The sequence below is a fragment of the Amia ocellicauda genome, chromosome 7, assembly GCF_036373705.1.
Source record: "Amia ocellicauda isolate fAmiCal2 chromosome 7, fAmiCal2.hap1, whole genome shotgun sequence".
Taxonomy (NCBI): Eukaryota; Metazoa; Chordata; class Actinopteri; order Amiiformes; family Amiidae; genus Amia; species Amia ocellicauda.
Window position 1 is genome coordinate 24,819,117 of NC_089856.1, and position 27,106 is coordinate 24,846,222.

At 36.3% G+C, this 27,106-nt stretch overlaps 2 protein-coding genes and 1 long non-coding RNA gene across 4 annotated transcripts in view; 2 read left to right on the forward strand and 1 right to left on the reverse strand.

Annotated features, from left to right (window-relative positions):
• LOC136753061 (sodium/hydrogen exchanger 9) overlaps positions 1-13,392 on the reverse strand; it is a 122,203-nt gene extending 108,811 nt beyond the window's left edge. The window contains exons 1-4 of the mRNA XM_066708872.1: positions 12,652-13,392; positions 11,495-11,697; positions 6,433-6,510; positions 5,931-6,007 (exon numbers count right to left, since the gene is read on the reverse strand). Coding sequence (XP_066564969.1) covers positions 5,931-6,007; positions 6,433-6,510; positions 11,495-11,697; positions 12,652-12,802 — 509 coding nt within the window. The 5' untranslated portion in view covers positions 12,803-13,392. The remainder of the gene's footprint in view (positions 1-5,930; positions 6,008-6,432; positions 6,511-11,494; positions 11,698-12,651) is intronic.
• LOC136753065 (uncharacterized) lies at positions 3,195-5,421 on the forward strand. The gene is made up of 2 exons (XR_010817393.1): positions 3,195-3,271; positions 5,105-5,421. It is a non-coding gene; the product is annotated as an uncharacterized LOC136753065 (long non-coding RNA).
• A 5,899-nt stretch (positions 13,393-19,291) lies between the features above and the next one.
• The window catches only part of dipk2ab (divergent protein kinase domain 2Ab), a 30,755-nt gene continuing 22,940 nt past the window's right edge, over positions 19,292-27,106 (forward strand). Inside the window, exon 1 of one of the 2 annotated variants that reach the window (XM_066708875.1) lies at positions 19,292-19,798. The gene's annotated coding sequence lies outside the window, so the exon portion shown is untranslated. The remainder of the gene's footprint in view (positions 19,799-27,106) is intronic. The other variant, XM_066708874.1, reaches the window with a different exon arrangement.

Genomic DNA, 27,106 nt, shown 5'->3' on the forward strand with positions numbered 1-27,106 from the left:
TATCCCATAATGAGCTTTATTCATTCCTATATGAGCTTAGCTGGTTAAACTCCAGAAACCTGTTCAATGAAAAAGCTCCCCTAAATTAGTGCAGATCTGAATTATTGAACTAGTGCAAGGTAAAAGCAATTTACCACATGCCCCATTAGAAAGAATAGATAACCTAACTTGTATACAGGTTTTTAAAAAGAAATAAGACCACAGCTACAATTTGCAATTAAGTATTCTTCTTTGAAATTATTCCCTGCATCAACAAAGTCAAAGCAAAGTCAAGGATACCTTTTGCCCCCTACTAATTAAAAAAGCATACACCTCCTCAACTACTGCCTATAAAGGATTCCTCCTATTCACTTCATACTTCCTGCAGGAGACAAACTAAATATTTTTGCAGCCTGTCATTATTTCTACCTCCTGCCGTTCCAATGAGATTCCTGACAGGTTTAAAGCACTCTGCCTGACTTTGATATTATGGAAAATGTATTTCAAGCAGCCTGCTATGCTCTATGGCAAAAAAGATGCAGTTGAACTTAATTTACTTTTTATGCCTCATCAAGGTAGTGTCTAGTATAGAAATGTATTGGTATGTGATTGTACTATGTGCACAGCATCATGTGTCACTGCTATGCCAAAAAACATTCAATTGAATAATAATTTTAACATATGAGCAGTATAGGAATATAATTTCAGTGGAAAATGTCAATCAGATTTATTTTTAAATACTAATCAAAAATATATTTATTTTCCCTTTTCTATTTGTAATATCTACAGATGACAGATATTTCATATAGAGAGGCTCAGGTACTGTAAGGTATTGCTTGTGATGTGTTCATTGTCTCAAAAACTTGAAGCCCACTGCTTCAGTTTTCCTCATATCAGAAAATACTTCCCCTAAGTATAAGACTGCAACAGGGACGTTATCTTTCAAGTTAGAAGCACTGCCCAAGGGGGAGGGGTTTTCAGCACGCATCACTGGAACATATCAAAGACATTTGTCAATCAAAGCTGCCATTGGCCCTTGTGCCTGTCACTCAAACAGGACCCTTCCGCTTCCTGTTTGTATGAAAGGTGACGTCTGCACAAAGACTTCCTCTTTTTGCCCTTGCCTTGGTTCGTCAAGACAGGTGAGAGCTTCTGTGTTTGTAAATAAAAAACAGAAACTGCATTTTTCGGCTGGTTGGTAGTACAAATAGTACCATCCACCCACCGATTCGCTACAGTTGTGTGTTGCTATACTATTTTAATTTTATTTATTTAAATTAGCCATGCTGTCGCTGTGTTGGTTTTTTGTCCACAGGACTTTTTCCGCCAGAGCGAGAACTCACACAGCGGCAGTAATAGCTGTAAGAGACCTTGCCTGCGAGAGGGGCTCCTCCGCCGGCTTGCGCCCGCACTACAGCCCGTGACTGTGGCTGTAGGAGGTCTCGCTCTTCCAGTTTACTGGATTGAGCTCTGTTGCACTCACTCATCCGTGTAGTGGTTCTGGTGTGTTAAGCCCCACTTCGGCTGGTGGTTTTTCTATAACGTGAGCCCTCCGGATTCCGAACAGCATGGCGCCCAGTGTCCCCGGTATCCCCCCCGGCACACATGGTGCGACTAGGCTTGTATGTGCTGGCGCCACAGACTGTGGTTTTGCGGACCTGGTTTCCCTCTTGGTCAGAGAGCCTTGGCAGCCTACCCTTCGGGCGGACTTGCTGTCTCAGGTGCAGGGTACACTGTGGCATCCCAACCCGGTCCTGCTCCAGCTCTGGGCCTGGCCCCTGAGTAGGATCGCTTGATGACTTGGGCTATTATTCAGTCAGCGAAAGCTCACTCTACAAGGTCTCAGGACTCCTTCTCCTAGGAGAAGTCTCATGACCCATGTAATTGCCATATAGTTGTCATTCTGCAATTCCTGCAGGAGCTGTTGGACCAGGGCAAGTCCCCATCCACACTCAAGGTTTATTTGGCCGCCATCTCCTCATGTCATGTCAAGATTGATGGCGAGCCTCCAGGCTCTCATTTTTTGGAGGCGCAGTTTCTGAAAGGTGCGTGCAGGCTGAGGCCTACCCGCACTCCTTCTCTGCCCACGTGGCGCCTTGATGTGGTGCTGGACGTGCTTTCCAAGGCCCGTTTGAGTCCTTGCAGTCAGTTGACATCAGATTAGTGTCAGTGAAGATGGCGTTTCTGTTGGCAATCACGTAGGCAAAACGTGTGAGCGAGTTACACACCCTGTCAGTTCACCCTGCATGTGTCTGTTTTGTGGGAGATGGTTCCAGGGTTACGCTTCAACCTAATCCTGCGTTCCTCCCGAAAGGGCTGTCTCCTTTCCATATCAGGCCTATTGAGTTGATGGCTTTCCATCCTCCTCTCTTCTCTTTGGAGGAGGAGAGTAGGCTACATCTGTTGTGCCCGGTGCGGGCTCTCAGGTGCTATTTGGAGTGCACCGTGGACATTCGGCGCTCGGACCAATTGTTTGTGTCCTACAGAGCATGGACGCGGGGCCAGGCGCTTTCAAAGCAGCGCCTCTCGCACTGGATTGTGTACACCATTATCACGGCTTACGAGTCGGCTGGACACGAGTGCCTGAACACCTGGTGGTCCACTCAACTCGAGGTGTAGCCACATTGTGGGCCCTTTTTCAAGGCAATTGAGCCAGACGTGTCCAGAGGATTCAGGAACACGATCACTGAGAAGCAAGATCAGACGTTTGTCGTTTATTCTTTGAAATGTTTAATCTATTTGTGAATAAAATCGGTGCTTGTTATTCCTTAATAATGCCTCTGCCGAGTGATTTGAATATACGATCTTACATGTCTTTCTGTTGTGTTTTAATCTGGGGATCTGTAATTCTTATTTAATATTACATTTATTATTTAATTAGGCTTTCTGTTGAGCATGTATAAGACGTCAGCTTTTAAATTAACTGTTTGTATTGGATAATACAATTTTAGAAATACTCTGTCAAGTTTCCCACATCTGTACCTCAGGGAGAGAGAAAACAAAGCATTGACAAAGTGTTGTGGTTATGCTCTTCTGCAATATATTTCTACAAAATCAAGAACGGGCTCTGAAAACACCGGGACGACAGGACGAGGACAGCGAAGCTACGAGCAACACTGAATACAGGATAAGAGCAAAGGATACTTTTGGGGATGAACATTTGTAGGTCAAAACACGGATGGACCCACCAACGTTGGCCCAATGAGCAAAAGGACACGTTGTCTTCCAACGTTGGTCCAACCACTTATGATCCGTCGGGCAGACGTTGGCCCAACGCTGCTGTGCTATCTGGGTAAGTCATTTTAATTCAGATTTTGATTCTAAAAAGATTTCAGACATATTTTAAATGTGGTAACACTTAAATAAAAGCATTGTATCTTAAATTATGTAATAAAGGGGCAAGATATTTTCTCATCCTGACTCCTTCAGTGGCTCACTGAGCTCTTTAGTCCATTTAGTCATTATTCTGTGAAGCCCAGAAAGAAAAAGTTTATCATGCTTTTCTGTATTGTTCCGGAACAGTGGCTGTGTTGACAGTGTTGAGTGAAATGTGCCCACTGCCTTACTCCTGTGGCCCTATTTTAACACCTTCCTTCCCTGTCTTTGCTCCCAATTATCACTCAGCAGGGTGTGCTCCATCAATGCTTTGTCTCCCAGCTCGCTGTCTGTCACAAACACTTGCCCTTCAGACGTGGTTCTTATTAGCTGCGACTAGGGATTTGTGTTTTCTTCCTGCCTTGGATGTGACTTTCTGTTTCCATAGCCCTGTTATGCTGTTTATCTCTTCATCAGATAACAGAATTATCCATTTCCTACCCATCATGGACTTTCACAACCCTCCAGCAAACAGATAAACAAAAAAACACCTTTCCTTTATCTGCAGACTGACTTTCAATTTGGGTCATGCATGCTTTCCAGTACAACTGCAAGTTCTGAGCTCTGGTAGACAATGTCCTAAGGATTGTTTTCCTCATATATTCCTTGTCTCTGATATATATCAGGTGTCTTTCATGTCAGCTGAAACAAACACTAAAATAATTTGATAATTCACAAACATGTGACTCTGTACAGTATTATAAGTTAATGTAATTCCTTTAAACCAATGTATAAAAATGAATATTCTTGATATCTTCATATATTTATATTTTTGACACTACACCTATATTAGTTTATGAGTAAACTACTGTATTTCAAGTAATTCAGCTGCATGCTGTTTAGATGCAAATCAGCAGTTCATATTGGTCAAAGGAAAGAATCTTTCTCTTGGGAGTAGTTTTGATGGTTCTCTCATGAAATTACATATTTGCATTCAAAAATATCATCCTCACATTTTTGAGACTGATTGGTTCAATACAGTAATGTATAAAACCATAAAACCATATTTATGGTTTTAGAAACTACTATACATAAATTATTAAATTCTTAAACATAAAAGGTTTCATTTTATTTTTGCACAGTGGACTCAGCAGTTTAAAACAAATGAAAAGGAAAAAAAATCTAAAATCATGGCCAGTTTCATTAAAACACACCAACATAGTTAAAAGGATAGAGATCTACTTTGAAATTTCCCATGAAGATCAAAACGAATATTAATCCTAAACATGGGAAAAACTGCACATTGTGAAGAAATTCAAAAGTGAATGACTTCTGCATTTAAATAATTTCCCCTTTCTCAACATTTACACAAAAGAGACTTTCACTTTCTGTGGCTATTTCCACAAACAACACAATCTGTTTTATATTGCACTAAATAAAATTATACATTAAACATGTTGCTGAATTACAAAGAAATGTGTTGTAAAAATTTAATGTAATGAAACCAAGGGATTGTAGGATGTCTGTATCCTTGATTATGTATCCTTGCCTTACATCTTTTTATGGTAATTATGAAAAACATCATTCCAGAATCATGAGAAAATGCTAATGCAAGGAGCGATGGTACTTTTAGTTGTCTGAAAGGTGTTGAGAATGTGTGGCCATTAACTGAAGCACAGACTCTGGCATGTGCTGTATGTTTTTGTAGGAGTAAAGGAAAATGAAAACCAAATTCTTGCTGCCCACAGTGATGGCTGTCTTTCATTACATCGTGAAGTTTTAAGAGTGGCTCTCCTTGTGTTCTTTCCAGGGGGTGAGTGAGGGGACAATTCCACCTTTGTAGCTGAATAAGAAACAGATTCCTTCAAACACACAAAGCAGCACAACAGGGATGAGGAGCTCTACGTGCCAACACACAACAGTTCATCTATGGGAGTAAAACGGCTTGCTTGTTTACAAAGATAATATTAGTGTACATGGGGGTGAGAAAAACTTTCCTGCAGGAAATTCCCAGGGATGAAGATAAGCAGACATTTGAAGACTTGAGAAGTCAACTACACTAAGGGAAGCTGATATTTTGGACATGAAACTGATTTTGTCTAGTACAAATAAATCAATTTGATTCTCTTTTGTTCTAAATCTTTTCCACATTTGAAGGAGAACATATTAAATGTTGCTTCTAAGCTAAGAGTGCATTGGTTATCTAGCAATACAGTCACAATATAGTTTTAATTATTATTCCTTTGACTATTAAGGTACTGCTAAGGCCTTGAGGGAAAACAATCCAGTGAAATATGATGCATGCTAATTTAACACAGATGTTATTACTGTACAAAGCCTGTCACTCTTGTGTGCATCAGAAATATCAACACAACTAATTATGCATTTTGTTTAGACCATACAACAGTTCCAAATGGTTAAAATATTCTCTTAAGGTATTATTTTGTGTTGCTCTTTCAGTATATATGCATATCTTTCTTATTTTCTGTCTAATGTTTGTTATCAGACAAAGAAGCGCTGTCCCGTACTGAAACATAGCACAAACATATTGTTTTGCAGGCAACCATATCCTTATAGTCACATTAATTTAGGCTAAACAGTTCTCCAGTATAATAAGGTCAAGAGAAGACACTCACCCAAAAACTGCACAGCTGATCAGAGTTCCCAGGAAGGCATATGTCAACACTGAGCCAAAGTTTCTGAAGAAATGCCTCTGGAACAGAACAGTATGATCCCCCATGAGCTATGATAAGTACATCAGTCCCAGCACTGACAGAGCTCCCAGATAATGCAATCCCATTACAACAGAGACACCTACAGGCCCAGTGTATTGACTTTCAGTACCTATTATTACACAACAGCTCACTCTGAGATTAAACAAAAGGTAGAACAATAATATTTAAAAAGACGAAAGTAAGAAAAAGCACAAACTTGTTTTGAAAAACTAATCATTTAGAGAAGTTTCAGTAAGGGCTTAATTTAAATGTCAAACACCAAACATTTTTTTATTTTACTCATATATTTTTTAATATCCAGGCTAAATTCACAAGTTACTTAATCTGGACCAATATGAAACAACATTTTCACACCAGTAAGGTAGTAACGTTAACTGTGAAAAAATATGTGACAAAGCCTTACCTGGTTTAAAGTGTAAGCACCATAAAATATGAGTGGAGGGAGAAAGAGATTGAAGAAGACCTCAAAATCAAATGCCATCTGCCAAGATAGTAAATAAGTATTGTTTGATTACATTTTATATTTTATGTATGGTAGTGTGTTAAATATTATTGGATGAAATATATGATGAATAATACTAGGAATACTAACACAAAAATTGCCTACAGTAGCTCTGTACCAATGTAATGTCTCTTTAAAGGCACAGCTGTTTGCATTAGAAACTTGGCACTCCTTTAAGATGAAACCCCTTGCTTCTGTTTCAGAAATAATGTGTATAAGAACTTCCGAATATCCTGCTCATTCAGAATCCACAATCCCTTTAAGAAACTGTCAAATCATTTATTGAAATGAAAACTCAAATCAAAAGAGAACTCCATATGCATGAGTTACACTTTAGTTTTTGTCTCTTGGTAATGAAGACATCAGTAATGTGAGGAAGCTTAAGAAATACCATTATGGTAATGTGCTCTGGCAGATCTAATGATGTTTCCTAAGACTGTTCCCCATTACTGCAGGAAAAATCTATGTAATCTATTTGGTATGGGATCAGATTTAGTTCTATATACTTATGCAAAATACAGTGATACAAGTTTGAGGATTTGTTTTCTAGAGCACAGATGCAAACCCCCCTCAGAAATATTATGCAGTTGGCTAAACTAAAAAAAAAAAACATAAATTACTAAATACTAACTTCAGGTGCCAAGGTGCAAAATACATATCAGTAGTATAAGAGGATTTAGTACTACTACTGCTGCTGCTAAAAATTATGGAAATTAAATACTAAAGAAATAATTTAGTGAATGCTGCCCATTGTCCATTTCCTTTGAACTGAAAAGGATATCTATGTATATGTGTGTGTGTGTGTGTGTGCATGTGTGGGTGTGTAGCCCAAACACTATTTCTAAACACTTTAAATGGGTAATATCCAATTTTTGAATAAGAAAGTAAGCTGTTTTGAATTTCTACTGCTTGTGTATTATCTGCTCTTTTGTTCTCCCATAAGCTAGTTTCTAAGTATAAAAAAAAGAGTAGAAATAAACTGATACAATAAACAGACCAAAAATGTGTTAACAATAACACATTAATGTTCTAGGAACTGATAAAGCCAGTTGAGTGCACTTTATTATTGCACATGATTATTGATTTTGCAGATGTGTAATAAAAGCTACCGAACCACACTAATTTACTGCAACAACAAAAAAGGGTATGCTCAAATCTGTGTAACGCTTTATACAACTGTATCCAATATTGAAGCATTTTTCTATGTATAATTAAAATATTGTCACTTGAACCCTGAAATACACAACAATGTGTGCAATTAATTGGGGCCTGTGCGTTCCCTTCATAAACTGGGAGGCCAGGAAATGTTCCCCAGGTCGACTCACCAACATGACAAGCAGAAATGGTTGCTAAATAGACCATGGGCATGGATGGGGACCTGCCCTCATCCAGCAGCTCCTGCAGAAACTGCTAAATAGTCTGCCAGCAGTAAAAGTACTGAGATCTTGTGGAGGAAGCTCTCGCCAACTGGATGGTGGCGACACTGTATATAGCAAACAGGGCTGCTTGAGTGACAGGGTACAGTGGCCTATAGGCAGCTTTGTTAGACAACTTCCATTCATAGATCCCATAGTAACAACAGTAACTGTCCCTCCCCCTTTTGATAGTATTCTGGACTCAAAAGAAAACTTTGCTTGGGAAATGTTTTTAATTTTTAATTTTAATCAATTAGACTAACACATAAATAGTAATGTAGAATATTGTTCTGGACTGTGATACTGCATTACTCTATACACCATTGTATTACATTGTCAAATTTTCTATGTAGAAACTTACTACTACATCTACTCTACATAGCATAGATGCACTGTTATTTCTATGTGCTATAAATACAGTACAGTCCACATATAAACAGCCTTTCTGCTCACATTGGCAAATGCTAATAGTTTTGCACATCAAAGCACTACTGATGAGTATAGGCATCACATTAATAAGGTGCCCTGAGCATTAAATGATAACTAAGGTTTGAACACTAAATCAAATCCCCCATGGCACTGTATGCTGTATACTACATTCATGCAAATGAAGAAGCTGAAAAAGACAGAATGAAGGATTTGAAGAAAGGTTGCTATTCTACATTGAAAAGGCAACATTCATTTGAAATGTAATAATTAAGCAATCAGAACATGGAAAGACTTTCCCAAGAAAATAGAGAAATAATTTGGACATTTTATTTAATTCTGCTTTATTATCCAGGTGCAATATAGTGTCTTCAATGCAAAATTACAATTCAACACTTCATTTATTAAAAAGGAAACACATCTACACATCTACACATCTGGACTGAATAGGAATATGTTCTTATTTGGGCTCTAAACCCACTCCTTTTCATCCCTGGCCCCTAAATGGTGGAACAACTGATTCCTTGACCACCTTCCAGTGATTACTCAAGATATATCTGTTCAGATTCAGCAGTTTATTCCCCTGAGCAGTTCAGCTCTCCTGTAATTTTGCACTTTATATAACGGTTTCATTATACTGCTTGCTTTTACATTGCTAGTACTCCTGTTGTTTTCGATTTCCCATATGCCCCCTTCCCCTTAGCTCTTACCTATGACTTCAGTGCATCTTGTCTGCACTTGCTAGCTATTAGAACTAGTATGTATGACTTGTATTTTTTATTATTACTAATGGCTACTGAAAATCCAATAAGTCACTCTTTGGTTTAAATTCAGAATAGTCATTCAACTCAAAAAACAAACTGTGTACCAATTGAAATGGAAAGGAAGCTACTTAAAATAAGATCATCGAAATCCAGAAGCATTTTACATATGTTAAAAGCACATTACACTTTTAATTAAAACCTTAATTGCCTAATTAATCGCTTACAGGAAAATCAATGGATAATGTGTTAGCATTAAATAATAATTAAAAAAAAAAAAACATTTTAGACAGTAACCTTTATAATCCTCTTTTAATTTTTTGCCACTGTGCTGGGTTGTTAATTGCAGAAAGCAATGGCTGTCAGTAGTGTAAATGGCTCATGCTATTTTGCCAGCCCCACTCAATTAAATATAAATTAATGTAAGCAACAAAAATGATCCACATGGCAAAAAACATTATGCATTTTTATGGTCTTTTGTGAAATAAATTAAACACTTTATAATGGAAACTAATAAAAGCAAAGCAAATTATGCATAATCAAGTGGTTTTATTTTTGTAACAGCTTAACGATATAGGGTTTGGGTATGCTGTACTCTCTAATTACCCTCTTCAACAGAACGGTTGTGAAGTAAATCAGACTACAGATTTTAGTATCTTGCTCCCAATAGGCCACTATCTAATGGACTCCGTAATGCAAGGAAATCCTTATCTTTCTCACCAATGCCCATCTGGATCACTTCCTTAATGACTTTTATGGTGCCTTGGACAAAACAGCCCACCGAATGGCCTTTGAACAAGTCTCGACTGTATTGTTAATAAGAACACTCCATCCCATAAAGATGACGAGGACAGGCTATTAAGGAGAACATAAGTTTTCCTGGGGGAACCAAGAGGTTCATTTGCTTGAGCCCCCCTGCTATAACAGTAATTAATAAATGAAGAATGCTTACTGGAGCAAAGTAATAGATAGGATAAATCTAAGCATGCTGGGATGCATGGTACAATGGAAATTTGTTTTCGCCCACTGAAAAAAAAGAAAGAAAAAAAAGAAACCTCCACAGATAATTAAACAGTAAAAAAATACAGTGTCAAGGCTGTCTTGAATTCTCACTCAAGTCACATCTAAAATGAGTTCTGGGGACCCAGTGGATATTAGACATTACACAGTGACTACATAATTTTACACGGTTGTGGAGCCATTCTTGAGAGAAAACTCAAGCAAAACTAAATCAGAACAGTTAAAAGTTTTGTTTAATCACTTGGGTGATAATACCTGTGCAAAATAAAGCACTATCTCCAATTTCCACTTCCAGTATTGTCTGATCATACAGCTGACAGCATGCACAACCAATTAATTTGAAACAATGCTAGTTCACTGAACTTAATATGAGCAGGAATACAGAATGATAATATTATAAAATATAACTTTATGCACACAAATATGCCAAAATATACAAAAGTGTGTATGAGCTATATAGTAATAAGGTTATGAGGTGTGCCCTTGGGTTAAGTGCTACAGAGGTTTTGTTTCTTTCAAGGGAACCAACATGTGTTGTGACATTGTCGACATCACTGTTAGCATTAATGGGACTTTTTGGAAAGGGCCTGTAGTGTCCAAAACACAGCAAATCAAGAAGATATCCATCTTGAATGGGCGTTGTCTTGGACAAGGACATAAGACTAAATAAATAATTACATTACATTTTAATTGATTTATGACAAATGGGAATGGCAAATAGAGAAGAGCCCAATTTCTATACTAGAAACTATGCTGTGGGGGAAAAAGGCATAGTATTTCTCAGTCCATCTATCAAAAGGATTGCAGCAATTATTAAAGCCAGTGGTGAGCCTGCATCCTACTGAATACATTGTAAAACACTGTTTTTGTATTTGTGTGTCTGGCTGGTGCTTTTTAGTAATATAGTTAGTATACATTCCCCCTGTAACAAGTTTAGATTAAATAACAGGTGAATGACAAAGCTATTTGGTGCAGCATTTGTGATAAGACACATTGGCCATGTCTTTGGTAAACTTCAGACAATTTCACTGTGGTTAATTTGGTTGAAGACATAGGAAATTATGTTGCAGGGCAGCTTCCTCTGAAGTTCTTGTCTGTGATAAACAGGAAGCTAAGCCCGTTTAATGTCAGTGACGTTATTTCAACCCTGTTTTGTTGAACACCAACTTTTACTAAGAACAGTTCATCATTCTGCCATTTAAGTATTGTTCCTATTTTGATTTGGTGGCTGTATCTATAATATCAATAACAATAAAAACAGTTTCAATATCAAATAAAGCTGAATAACTTTTCTGTGAGAGATAATAATTGTATACACAGACCAGGACATCAATGTCTTACCTTCTGGAGTATTGGATTGACATGGAAGCCTTGAATATCGTGGTTCCTGACCTCTCCTATGTAATTGTAATGATGCACCCGAGTAGTTACATTAACCAACAGGGAGACAGGAGTGCTGTTAAGGCTACAGCAGTGGAACAGTGTGGCATTTTCTGGGTTTGATGGAGCAGTTGCATATCGTAGAATTAGTCCCATTATTAACCCTTTAAGGAAAAAAATAGAAGAATGATTATTCTCCCCAAACATCAATTTTATAGTATGTTTTAATGTGAATTTACAATTTATTGTGATTTAGATTTCACACAACTGTACAATTAAATTATGTTGCCTGAGCAAGGTGTTAATCCAATCAGGCAATAAATGAGTATGTTTTGATAAAAGCGTTTTTAAACAAATAAACCATGCAGTTTACAAACTGCTTTGGCATTGGTCAAAATCTGTGTCAGTCTTATTCATTATTCCATCCATTCCGATGCACACAGAATAGAAGACAAAATGTGATGCAGGCTGTGAAAATGAATGAAACAGAACTGCTGAACTGAATAAGTCATTCCCTCACCCTGTCAAGACCCACAACCCAGTTGCTAAATCAGGAAGTGCAATCAGTCATTGCAGCTCTTTCCTGTCTTAATGGACAAAGGGTTGGTGTTTTTGTAGCAAACTATTTACACAGATGAAAATACTAGTATTTTTTTTAATACATTTGCCTCCACAAGAGCTGTCTCTGTGGCACTGTGATGTCTGTTACAATTCTAGCAATATACCTTAAGCATACACAATGCAAATAGAACAAGATAAAGTTCAGTATGACTAATGATATACAATATCAAGACTAATTTTCATTACACTTTTTTTTTTAAATATCCATTTCCTTTATTTATTTATCTAAAAGCTCAGGGTCTATAGTTATCAACACGACTGTCACATTTTCATTCTACTGAACACTGATGTGGACTACAAATACAAATTACACCATAGGTTCATACATTCTGCATTTAAAATTAGAAAACAATAATCTAATGAACTGTCACTTTCCTGAAGTGGCATACAATACATAACCAGGAAGATAAAAGCGGACTATATGTTGAGTTTTAAATAAAGAACTTGAAATTATTATTTATTTATTTTTTCACTTACCTTTAATCCGCTACACTTACCATAAAACATAGCTCCGCCAGTTTCGTGCAGAAATCTGATTTTATGTTGCCTCAATAACCACATCGTTAAAATTGTTAGCATCGATATTAAATTAAGTGCAAGCAATTCTGTGCACTCTTGCTGGTGCTTTTTGTGGTCTCCTTCAAGCATTTTTACTCTGTGTGTACCAAGAAGATTAAACTGTTGAACGGTGCTAGTGACAACTCCCGCTTCTTCGTTAAATATTATAATTGGGAAGTGCAGATATCGACGAACCTATGTAAGCATGACTACCTATGTAAGCATGACACTGAAAGCCTGCAGAGACCTATGGGAACTTCAGTTTTTGCCACATGCTGTCCTAAAAGAAAAATGTACTGTTATTTCACGTATTATTTGTAACACGTTTTAAATAATTAACAATAAGTAGGCCTACATAAACTGCATAATGTATAAAACTATCAAATCAAGACATAATCAAACCTTCATTTAATTGCTGATTTACACACTGTATCCACTGTTTAAACACAACAACTTAATGTATGGTATTTGATTGTTTATTTTTGTCTATAAGTTTATGCTTTAACCGCTTTTTCAAGCCAATCACAGTTCTAGTAATATGTAAAAACACCCCGAGTGTCATAAAATTAAAAGAACATTGACACCAGTGGTGGAGTAAACACCAACAGAAAACAAATATCTGACAAAGATGAGTTGTTGTTAGATCTAGGTATGTTGTATTTTTACATCTGTCGTGCTCTTCGTCCTCCGACACAGACCCTAATAAATAAACTTCACGTTTAAACGGAAGAGGAACAGGAAACAGTGGAAATGCGGTTTGGAACGTCAGAAGCATAATGTGTTTCTTCCAATGTACTAGTCAAACTTTGTTTCCTCAGATTTCATAATTTGACTCGAAATATGTAATATGTAATGGCTTGTATTTAAGATATGAAGATTGAACAACGACATTATTAGTAGTAGTAGCAATAGTGGAGTATAATAATAATAATAATAATAATAATAATGTCACGCAAAAGATATCTTGTCACCTGCGTAATGAGTGGAACAGCCTTCTTTTTGGGAACTGAATTTGGTTCTACACCGGTCTCCTTCTGCACCTGAGATAAACAAGTAAATACATAAAGTAAGGATTGGTTTCCACTACTGTTTTCTGGACTACAGTTTGAACTGTGTTCAAAGATGTTACCATTATATTAAATACATTGCTTAAAATGTGTAGGAAAATATGATTTCTCCAAAACTTGTAAAAATGTGTTCAGCAATCACCAGTGACGTTCAGATACTACAGTACTGTGCAAACGTTTTAGGCAGGTGTGAAAAAAATTCTGTAAAGTAAGAATGCTTTCAAAAATAGACATGTTAATAGATTATATTTATCAATTAACTAAATGCAAAGTGAGTGAACAGAAGAAAAATCTACATCAAATCAATATTTGGTGTGACCACCCTTTGCCTTCAAAACAGCATCAATTCTTCTAGGTACACTTGCACACAGTTTTTGATTAAACTTGGCAGGTAGGTTGGCCCAAACATCTTGGAGAACTAACCACAGTTCTTCTGTGGATTTAGGCAGCCTCAGTTGCTTCTCTCTCTTCATGTAATCCCAGACAGACTTGATGATGTTGAGATCAGGGCTCTGTGGGGGCCATACCATCACTTCCAGGACTCCTTGTTCTTCTTTACGCTGAAGATAGTTCTTAATGACTTCTGCTTTATTTTTGGGGTTGTTGTCATGCTGGAGAATAAATTTGGGGCCAATCAGATGCCACCCTGATGTTACTGCATGATGGACCATTAATTCTGACCAAATTCCCAACTCTCCCCAAATGCAGCCCCAAACTTGCAAGGAAACTCCATCATGCTTCACTGTTGCCTGCAGACACTCAATCGTGTACTGCTCTTCAGCCCTTCGGCGAACAAACTACTTTCTGCTTCAGACAAATATTTCAAATTTTGACTCATCAGTCCAGAGCACCTGCTGCCATTTTTCTGCACCCCAGTTCCTGTGTTTTCATGCATAGTTCAGTTACTTGGCCTTGTTGCCACATCGGAGGTATGTCTTTTTGGCTGCAAGTCTTCCATGAAGGCCACTTCTGACCAGACTCCTGAGAGTAGAAGGTTGTACCAGGGTCCCACTGTTTCCTGCCAATTCTGAGCTGATGGCACAGCTGGACATCTTCTGATTGCGAAGGGAAGTAAGAATGATTTGTCTTTCATCTGCTGCAGTAAGTTTCCTTGGCCAACCACTGCATCTACAGTCCTCAACATTGCCCGTTTTTTTTGTGCTTCTTCTATAGAGCTTGGACAGCACATCTGGAAACCCCTGTCTGCCTTGACATTTCTGCCTGGGAGAGACCTTGCTGATGCAGTATAACTACCTTGTGTCTTGTTGCTGTGCTCAGTCTTGCCATGGTGTATGACTTTTGACAGTAAACTGTCTTCAGCAACCTCACCTTGTTAGCTGAGTTTGGCTGTTCCTCACCCAGTTTTATTCCTCCTACACAGCTGTTTCTGTTTCAGTTAATGATTGTGTTTCAACCTACATATTGAATCGATGACCATTAGCACCTGTTTGGTATAATTGTTTAATCATACACCTGACTATATGCCTACAAAATCCCTGACTTTGTGCAAGTGTACCTAGAAGAATTGATGCTGTTTTGAAGGCAAAGGGTGGTCACACCAAATATGGATTTCATTTAGATTTTTCTTCTGTTCACTCACTTTGCATTTAGTTAATTGATAAATAGAATCTATGAATATGTCTATTTTTGAAAGCATTCTTACTTTACAGCATTTTTTCACACCTGCCTAAAACCTTTGCACAGTACTGTATGTCACCAACAAAACAATTAAATTACTGTTTAGAACTCATTCTGGGACATCTGCCATGAAGCCATTTAGGGAGAGAAAAGGGATGAACTGTACAGAACACCTTATATTATGTTGTGTCTAAGGAGCCAACAGCACAGTTTTAGTCTAGTTGCCTGATTTATAACTGCAGACATTTTTGTCTAGGCTAGACCATATGTGGAATATGTTTCTACAGAGTTGGCTTAATGCCAGTAGCAATGCATTTCTTTGGCCCACAGTAGAAAATATGTCAAGGCATTCAGAAAAATGTACCAAATATAAATGTAGATGAAAAATCATAGTGTGTGTAACATCTGAAGAAATCCCATACTGCCAGAGTCTTGCAATGGACTAGAATGGAGAGCAAGAGATGCAAATAGGTTTTGAGGCTTTAGATAGAGGCACCAGATATGACTGTATGACATTCATTGTGACTGCATAAGCCATTGCATTTGCAGTCTCTTGTTCTTTAGTGTTGAAGGTAAAGGAGATACACAGGCTCTCAACACTTACAAATGCTCCTGTGATTCCAGTAAAGGGTTTACACTGGAATGACAGTGAACAGCTGTCACTGAGAATCTTCCAGGAACTTCCCTTTGCTGAGTGAAAGCATTGGTACAAACTGCAAAACATTCCCAGTGACAAAGCTGGAGAGAAAGAAAAAATATCACATTTGTATAAGCCTAAGGGATTTGCATGTTGCTCCATAAATATTTGAATGAGGTTCACACTCAGGCAATGTTTAGCAGTTTTACTTCCCCTGATCTTGTTCTTTCTTTCATTTTTTATTCGTCTTTCTTTCAATGACCACATAATTTGACATTTGACGCAGTCTGACATTTAATTGTGCAGCAGAAACCAGTACTGGTTTCCCAATTCTATTGCTAGATAAATAAAGCAGTTAATCTAAACTTCAGAATTAACATAATTCCCTCATTAGACTGAATATGTAAACTGTTCCCCAATCATTATACATTTAATTGACATTTTATTTCATTTTAAAACTTCAATACAAACTGTACTAATATTTGTACATGTTGTGTACAATTTGTTATGGTTGTGCACCCGAATGTCAAAATACACATTCTTTTTCCTCTAATAATTATTTTCAATAACTAAAGACTACCACCAGAGGTCACCAAATGCATATCTGTTAAAATCCTTTTATAAATAATATAAATCTGTATATTATTTTCCGAAATTGAAAGCATTGATTTTTTTTTATTTTTTTTTCATACATACATTCATACATTTTATTTTTTTCCCTGTCCTCATGGTAGGGTCCTGTGTTGTGCACAATCTATCCATATATTTGCTATGGAGAATTGTGCAAAACACAAGGTTCTACAAATTAGTACTATGATTATAGTTTGATTGTAACTTAAAGCATTATATTTGCAACTGGTAATAAAATACATTAAGCAAAGTTGTAATTGTTAGTCTAGTCTTTAGCCATCATTAAACAATAACCTGAATTTCTATTAAGTGCAATCTAATTGTCTTTTCATGGTGTATTTTTGCTTGCAGAATGCTTCACTAATACAAAAACTTTCAACCAAGTTTTAAACCTGCCTTCAGGAATCTGAAGAGTATAAGCTATGTGATTAGTTTATTTTCTGATTGCCATGTGGTTCTTGTTTAAATCAGCATGAAAGCTGATGTTTATCTTGCAGTAGGACAGGTGCTTTACTAATTATTTAAGAAAGGCTACACAAAGGAAAAGTTTAACACAAAACACATAAACAGACTTTTTCAGATGGAACTTCAGTAAGGACTATCCCTTGTTCCTTTGCTGTGTTCAACATTTTTGCCTACATTTTCCATGCCTGCAACAGTTTAATACATGTTGCCTTAATTGTATTTGGCATCTCTTCAATCTATGAAGGGTTTGTTCTTCAGCATTATAATGGAAAAATATTTCAATCTGAAATATGAAACGCTTGTATGACCAATCACTTGACCTTATTCTGTTTGAAATGCTAAAGACTGGGCTTAAAAAGTGTGAAAACCACAACCGTAACCAACATAAATATGCTCTGACTGATGTACAAGTGCACTATTGTGATGGAAAACAATGGCCTTGAAATAACAGAAATAAACACCTCTCTTACATTTTAAGCTTATTCATACAAACATGCCAAACTTAATAAGCATATATTCACCCAAAACTAAAAACTGATCAATAAAGCCAGATCAATGTATGACTTTTATATAAAAATAAATATTAGCATTACACAAAAGACTATTAAAACTTTATTAGATATGGGTTCTGAAACCTATGGTTAAATCTGATCATCCCTAGTTAATTGTATATATAGCATGTGATTTTGTCAAGTTCACCTGTCATTTCTATACAGTAGAATATTATTTTGTAATCAGGCGATGATTTTATTTTCCTCTTAAGTCTAAAAGACTGCAATTAAAAGAATGAAATGTCAAATACAACCATAATAGGTCATCCTATTATATTTTAAACTACCATCCTTTATAATCTGAAAATTCTCTACAATCAGGTATAATTATATATATTTTTAAGAGATCAGAACCACTTCATTTTAGAGTTGGGTTTGTAATATTGGGTGCATTTTGCTTTAAATTTACCTTAGTGTTGCACATATCCTAGCCTCTTCACCATCAGTACATTAATAGCATGTTTTCAACCCTCAGAATTATAATTGTCTTGAGATAAAAGTGATGAGTCTGAAGGTTTGTTGCTGCTAATTTAACTTTTTAAAGAATTAAATCAGATTTGCCTTGGGCTGGTAATCTGATAAAATATTCATAGGTGTTTCTCTCTTGATTTTCACTATTTCATAGATGTTTCTATTTTTGCAGGACTGCCTTCCTTTATTTGTGAATCTTTCCAGTTTCGATGTAGCTGTTTCCTGATTATCTTCCAATTTAATCCTTTTGGGTTATATCCTTGTGATCGTACAGACTTAAGGAATGTGGTTTGGGAAAACTGATGATAGCAAAAAAATCTACATCCACCTCCCACTGACATTTTACCTAGCCTCTATAGCACACATATTAGCAAAGGCAGTCATTTAGAGATGCACAAGACAATTTGCCAGCACTGTTATAAACAATTACAATTGTCACTGCAAAACATATTTGTACTGTTGTTAATACAGCTGTAATAAGTATGAAACAGTTTATTATTATTATTATTATTATTATTATTATTATTATTATTATTATTATATGCTTTTAATCCACTTTTAGGAAAAAAAAACTAACTATGTAAAACATGTCCCTATATTTCAACAGAACAGTGAGATTTTGAATATGTGGAATTATCTTAAAAAAAGGGTTTGCCATTTTTTTTCTTTAGTATTTTCTTTAATCTATCTCAAAATAAAACATGCAAAAAGACAATACCATGACCCCCCAGTTACCCAATTAATCGCCATTTTTTCATTAGAAAGAACTACATACTGCGTAATTAAAATACAAAGGTGCAATTTTCCACCAAGGATTTTTGGTGCTAGACAAGACGTGTCTGATACTTTAATAAAAATAAACTGCCAATTATATATTGATAATTAGAGTAAATTAAGTACTCACACAAACACACACACACACACACACACACACACATTATATATATATTTACAAATTATTCCATACAAGATTTAATCTTTACAACCACTTCCAACAGGGTTTAGCAGCCAATGATCAGCCAATGTCCCTACAGAAGGCGGAGTTCTGCCCCTAGCAACGTTAAAACGATGGCCTGAAATACATTACCGTAAATGAGAAGAAAGGGTCGTAAACATCAATCGTGTACTGTTGGAAAGAATCGGGACAGGATCCATTGTGGTGCTTGTGTGTGTGTGGAGTGAGTGAGAGAGAGAGAGAGGAGAGCAGAAAATGAGCTGTACCGAGAGGAACGAACCGAAATCGGAATAAAGAGAGGGAACTCCGATGTGTAAAATTAGATATCCATATCAGAAAAGAACAAAAGAGATGCTTTACAAAGATATGGCGGAGGAATAATTAAGAACGGACGTCGCAAACGTATAATTCTTTACAAACGAGCTATTAATTGTATGATTTTGAGTTACTATTATTATTTTTTGGGGGGAGTAGCTGACGATAGGCATTAATACTGTATCTACTTTAGATATTTCATGTATATCCTAAGTGCTTCAGGTACTACTACGTTACAATACGATCTGCAGTTTTAAGAATACAGTCGCAATTCAGAGTGCAGTTAAAAAAAAAATTAAAAAAAATACAGGACTTCTGTGGAGCATTGAGTGGGGAGTGAAGAAAAGTCGAATGCAGGTTTGTTTCTTGTCTTTGCTGTTTCAATGCAATACTGCAACTACTGTTTATGAAACCACCTCGCAAAATCCAGTCAGAATTAATATGTATTATTTTTGTCAAAAACAGTTTTTCATATGCTTACACAAGTCTGCAGCTGTCTTGGTGTTGCTTCTTTTGTAACGCAGACTCAACCGAGTTGAAACAAGATATGCTTGGCAGCTAAATAACTAAATCAGATTTAATTGCTGTGTGGCATGAAGTTGGGGGGAAGAACATACAAATAAATCAGTTTCGTTATAGATTCTATAACGATGTTTTCTTATGTGTATTATGACATACAACGTTTTCCTAAAACGTAATAGATGAAAACATGTAGTTGCAAGTTGGATATTTTAAGACATTATTTATCAAGACTCCTAAGAGCAAAAATAATTGCAATAATTGTCAGCGGAGAAATACCCTTATTCGTTTGTTAAAACTGGGAAGGTTTTTGTTTAAAGAAGAGGGCGCTTAGACGAGTGTTTGATGTGAAAATGTACATTGTGAATTCACTTGGAAAATTGGAGAACAATTGATCAGCACGAAAGAGCTTGAACTGCGTTTGAACTTGGTAGTGTTATTTACATGAAATTATGTTCCTAAAATGTGAAAAGTGACCCTGATAGGAAGCCCAATTAAACTACCTACTTTTTGTACTTGTACTTCATGCACTGCGAGGGGTCCATTCGTTTTCCCAATCAGATCCTCAAAGTTCTCTTTGGAATGCTCGAATGGATATGGAACACCGTCGTGCTGCTCCTGTGCAGCATTATAGTCTTTATTTAATGCAAAAAAGACTTAAAGATTGCATTTGTGACTGACCCTGAAATTCATTTAGCATTTTATCTGGACCATCAACTGAAACTAACGTTCTATAGTAACTCTAGTTTTCCTTTTTTAACAGAAGACATGTGTAAGTAGTGATAGTTAAAACAAACAGAAAATCCACACAACGAAATGGTCTCACATTTCGCCCGACACTTCTGTCTGGCTTGAAATATAGGATGAGTATACTTCTGTGTCAACTATGAACTGGATCCAGAATGAGATCCCTGCCAGTCCCTTTATAAAAGGGCAATTTAGTCCTCTGCACATGTCCGTTGCTTTTGGGACAGCTCTCGAATAATGCCAATTTGTCTGGAAAACTTTATGGGAGTTTGGGGTCAAGCTTGTTTCGTGTAACTTTACCCAGACAGAGGTGGGTTGGGGGTGCACACTAGTTCAAAGCAGCTGTGCCGAAATCCATTGTTCAGCAATTCATACCATTTATACAGTCCTGCAATATGAATAGCATTGTCGCTTATAATAAATAAGCCATTTGGATCAATATCGGCAAGAACAGGTGTTTAAACTTAGTACAGTGCTTGCCTGGGTCTTTGTTCTTGTATAAGGCATTATGAGGAGTAATCGAGACCTGGGTGTTATTTCCTGTACATAATGGGAACATAACTAATTACAATTAAATAAGAATGTATAGACACAACAGGGAAATCCCCTAAGAGTTTGCATTTAATGATCTGGATAGTGTTTCTCACATAAATGGGGGCAGATGTCCTAAACAATTCCATCACGTTTTTGATTAATTTTTCATTCCCAGTGTAAAAGTTCTCAGTAACTGCAATTAAAATATTGTCTTGTTTATATAAATAGTTGTAATTTAGCATGTCACAACTTTGTATTTGAACAAAAGGTAGGCCTATGTTTTTTTTAAGGGAATACAATGTCTCCTTTTATTGTGAATGTTTTTATTGTTGTTTTTCCTTGGAACTCAGAACTGCACAAAAACAAGATGTGGTTATGTTGAAATGACCGCTGCTTTAAATTCAAGTTTATTTTTAAATTGAGGTGTTAAGGTGTCAGATTCTGAGCTTTTCTCTTGAAACTGCTTGGTCTCAAGGTTTGCATTTTCTATTTATATTTAGCTGTGAGACATTTTTAGAGCATTTAGTAGATGTTTTGAGTGTGGGGATGGAAGATCAAGTGCAAAAAGATTAATCAATCATAATGGAGGAGCTGTAACCCATAATTTGTGATAAGACATTAATGCTTTTTTCAGAATTATCTGCACTAAAAGCCACAACCAAGGTGCATGTAATTAACCATTAGGTATAGGACAGAGGTTCCCATCCTGGTCCTGGGCCCTTATGTCCTGTAGGTTTTTGTTCCAACTATGCTCCAAATTACTTAATTGATACCTTACTTAAAAATTACTTTCTAAATTGGATATTTGCAATAATTTAACTCCCAAAGAAATGTGCTTAATTCTCCATAATTCCCTCCCCCAAAATAGTTTCTTTCAGCCATAGTGAGTCCTGAAATTGAGCTTTAGTTTTGTATTGGATGACAATGAAAAGGTATCATTGTAAATATAATCACCTGTAGGAAATCTGTACTTTTTTTCTACCTATTTGAACCTGATCTTACCCACTGAATGTAATAAACCACAAATCTTAGATGTTACTTTTAACAGCTTTGTTAGAGATTCCAGTGACCAGAGTAGAAAAGTGTGTAAATGTGATAATGAGATATTGAGTTTAGATCTTAGGGAGTCCCTTAGCTGAAAATACTGAAATAAGCAATTATCTGATGGAAACAAAATAGTGTGAATGGGGTTCCATCTTCAAAGAGATTTATTTAAGGTGGGTGATACTGTCCTACTTCCAGGAGTGCAATTTTAAGGATTTGTTTGTAATTACTAAGTCAATGTTGTGCCAGATGGAGATGTGAAGAGTTAGTAGTATTTTATATTTTAGTTAATGGGCTCTGCACATTGGGTTCTACAGATTAACCTCTGCTCTTTAGTTAATCCTATATGGGGTAAAATGTTGCATTTAATGCCTCATCATGATCAATAATTGATTTATATTTGAATTTGGAAAATCACATTCCCTTAGAAGTTGGAACGCAACATTGAAATGCTGGGGGAATTTTAGGGTAGACGCCTCCCTTGAAGCATGTTTTCTAAAATATTGTGTGGCACTGTCAGCTTGTCACCAACCAAAATAAAGATGAAAGGCAAATTGAAGCAGAGTTATGCTGCAATGGCATTAACAGTTTGATAGTTTAGCAATATTATCAAGAGACTTGAAGAGAATGCTGATAGTAGTTTAACCATTATTTAGACTCCACATTCCTGGTTTTCAGGAATGTGTGTGTGCACAATTGTAATTTGACATGAAATTGCTAGTAATATTTCCAGCACTTGCCTAAATTGTGCAGAGTAGAAAATAGTCTGGCAATTAATAGCTTGTGTAAAATGACCTCATGTAAAATGGAACACTTTCAACCATATTTTGTAAAATGCAATGCTATGCTTATGGAAATGTGTCTAGTGAGGAAGATTTCACTTTCTATTGAGAATGTTAGTGTCTGCAGCTTTTCACAAAATGGGACCAATCAATCCGTTTAATCAGTCTGCCTTTATTTTTACAGAGCTTCTATTCGTAATTAAGTTCTTTATGATGCTATGGGGCAGTACAACTGTACTGTGGAACAATACTGAAAGAGAACAACAATAAATCATTTAAATTAGCTTATCAAAAACTTGAGTATTTGTATCAATGACTATGAAGTCTTTCAGCTTGTGATTTATATTAATTTATCTAGTATCACAAAATCTAAATTCCTATAATCTTAAAGGGTCTCATAGGCTGCTGCTAGGAATACTAAATACGATTAGGCTTACCAGGCTATCTATTTATTTATCGGAAGCCTAGGTGAAGGGTGAAAATGATTTTCATTAGATTCATTTAGTACATTTTAAAGGCTGTATTTCATTAATGTCTAATTGCAGATTTCCCTATTGTAGCCATTAAGAAAACAATGAAACAATCAAGTCAAATTAAATCTGTACTTGTATAAAACTCCTTCAATGGCAGCAACAGTGGATTCAGGTCATTTGCACTGCGTAACATACTGAAGTTACACTCCGTAATAAAGCTTTATGAGTTTGGCTGTAACCTTTGTGCTGCTTTGTTTGTGTAGCATTTAGGCTAACTAATGTTTGGTTGATCAAATTCGTTCATCTCAATGATGCCATGTATTTGTGTACTCCGAAGAGATACTTTAGTGTGTGTAAAGCATTCAGTGGACACTTGTTTCTTAAAATATATTTTTTATGATGTTCCCCTCATTGTTTTCTTTATGAATTTATGAATTTGCAGTATTGAATCTCTGTGCGATGGGAAACTAGGCATTTCCATGGCAGAAATGAGAGGTAGGCCTATCTGTCAATACAGCAATTCAAGCTGTTGTAGTGATTTCTATTAAATGTATCCATAGCTAGTAATTTTTGTTGTAGACATGTATTTTTATTGTCTTAAATACTGGAGCTATTAAACTATTTACAATTCTGTGATATACCCATGTTTTTATAGGATGTGTAGTCCTATTACTGTAATCAGTATTCCAAATAAGATGTTCATGGGAGATGCAGTTCTGTAGTTAATATTGTATATAGGTCATGGTGGCCTATTTTTACAGTGCTGCTTGCATTGTTACATTAAAAAATAAGAATAAAAAGCAATTATACTTCATAGTATTTTTTGCTTGGTAAATCTTGAAATGTCTGTTCAGAACCTATATATAAATTAGCAAACCTTAAGTGTTTTCCTCATCTCTAATTGGTTTTGGCATATTTTATTTTAGAATTATTTAAGGATATAGGCCTACTAGCATCGAAATGTTTTTTTTAATATGGGCAGCAAGCTTAATTCCATTCACATTAAGATAAAATGACGAGGCCTTTTGGGAATCAAATGGGAAATATTTTAAAGCACAAAAATGGAGGGGTGGGACATAAAATTCTCTATCATTCAATGTATTTTCGTTTTTTTGTGTGGGGGGGGTGCTTTTATTTGTTAGTCTAACAAAAAGGCAAGTGATTGTAATTACTTCTTAAGCTGATATGGGTGCTTAGATATTTCTGGGGAAAGTATAGCCTTTGTGTACTCGTATGGATTTCTCTGGCTTTGATTTCATTTCCACATCCAGCAATCTAGAAAATAAATAACTTGCATAATATGCAGCAGTTCCCCTCCACTGTCTTATTGGAATACATTTACATTTGTGGTTATTTTTTCTGTTCTGTACCACTTCCTTCATAATAAGGAGACTGAAATGAAATTTAAGAGTCAGGGAAAAGTAGAGGCAATCTTCCCTGATGAGTAAGAACAATAAGAAATGTAAAATGTACTCCTTTGAATCAGTTTCACAGAAAAGTATTAAAAGTGATATTGGGGAAGTCAAAACAATTGCAATAGACAGTTTTCAGTTTATCTTTGGGTGAGTTTTAAGCATTTTGCTTGAGTATTTGTTTGGGTATTCATTCTTTGCTTTAGACAGGAAAGGGACTTTTAATTAGAAGCTTTTTTTCCTCATATATCACTGAGTTGTTTTGGGATTTTTCCATCTGCCAGACTGGTACCTCTTCCAATAGTTTGTATGGTCAGAACTTGTGTGTAATTGGAGAACAAAAGCAAAGCACTGTCACGTGTACTTTGATGTAGCCCCCTTCAAGCGTTTTTGTTCTCATTTGTGGCTAGCATGCAAGCATGTGGTTAGATTATTAAGAGTGTTTAGAAACTGTTCACTTGGCAGATTGGTGATGAAAATGAATTTGGCACTGTTCAATAACTGAACTTCATAATAAACATTGACTACAGCAAGGACTTTGTTTTTAATCCTGGGTTGGGTCCATACTGACACATGTCTGATGATAACCTAAGCTGTAGGCTACTGCTTGATAGATGATGGAAAGTGTTCAAAATGTAAGATTAGGTTATATAGCGAGGTTATAGAAATAAAGTGGATAGATTTGTTTTGTTGTACTTGGAATATACAACTAAATAGCTAGCCTATTTTTTTTTTTGCAACATGCGCAATGTTTAATAAATGAAATGCAATATGTAGTATATAGGCTAGTATCTGAAATGTTTTTGGCACCTCAATATGTTGTGGGAGTATTCTGGCTATCCAGGTCAAATCCAGAATTCTAGATTATTGCTAATGATATGGCAGATTATACAAAATATTAACAAATTGGTTAATACATTTATTTAGCCATTTAGTTTAGGCTGTTTCACTTGTCTTGGCTTGTGCCTATCACCTGAATTGACTTTAAATAGCTAGAAGTTTAATATTTTGCCAATTGAGCGATTGTAGTTATTTTCTATGCTGTTGATTGCCCTACAGTTAAATCACCATACAAATTATTTTTGCTGAAAGGTTTTGTGTAACTGGTGGCTGTGTCCAATATTTAAATTCCATATGTAAAAAGATTATATGGTGCTCAGTTTATGCAGTGCTGAGTTGTTCCACAGGCAATAGTTTTTTTTTTTTTTTTTTTTAATATAAAGCAGGAAGAGTTCAAGTTCACACTTCGCAGTTACTTCACTAATCAGATGTATTCTAGAAGACTGAATATCAGCTGCATAGGTCTGAATATATACAGTCTGCCTTTTCTAAACAGTTGTGTGCAGAATAAGTCTGTATAGAACTGAATCTATGAACTGCAATTATTACCCCCCACCCCTTCCCATTAATGAACTAGGGAAAAAACTGAACAAGAATATAACAAATAAAAGTTTTAAGTACATTTTCTGCATCTGCAATTATCTAACTTGTGTGTGCTGTGGATTCTGATTTAGTAGTAAAATGAGCATGATAATATTTTTGTGAGCACTTCATTTAAAAAGGGGAGGGAAGGGAGTGGGGCAGAGTCATAGAGATGCAGGGGTCGATCTCTTATAAAACCTTTAGAAAGTCCAATGCATTTCTTCCTTCAGTCTACACTTTTCTAAACGCTAAAGGCTCTGTGCAGAAGTGTTAGTTAAAGTTGAGACTTGTGGTAACTATGGTGGTTGGTGCCAATAGGAGGTCTTGTATTAATTCTATATTAATTAAGATATTAATTCTTGTTAAGCTGGGGTCACACTACACGATTTCTACAATCTGACCTGATTTTGTGAACGGTGGGCAGCTCACACTTAACGACTATTTTGCACCCAATGTATGTCTTTTGTGAAGGAGTACACACTACACGATCACTGTACACTACAGGGGAACACACACTTCATGACTGATCTGAAATCCTTTGTCGCAGGGATCTCTGACACAGCCTCTAAACTCCCCGCATCTCGCAGAAACACACGTGATCCATCCAGAGAAAAGGTAAATGAACACGGACATGGACATTTACAGGTCACGTTTGTATAGTGCAGATCCGCGCTGCTCCACCAATGGGATCAGTGGATTTCTGCAGATCTGTGCAAAACTGCGGAAAGAACA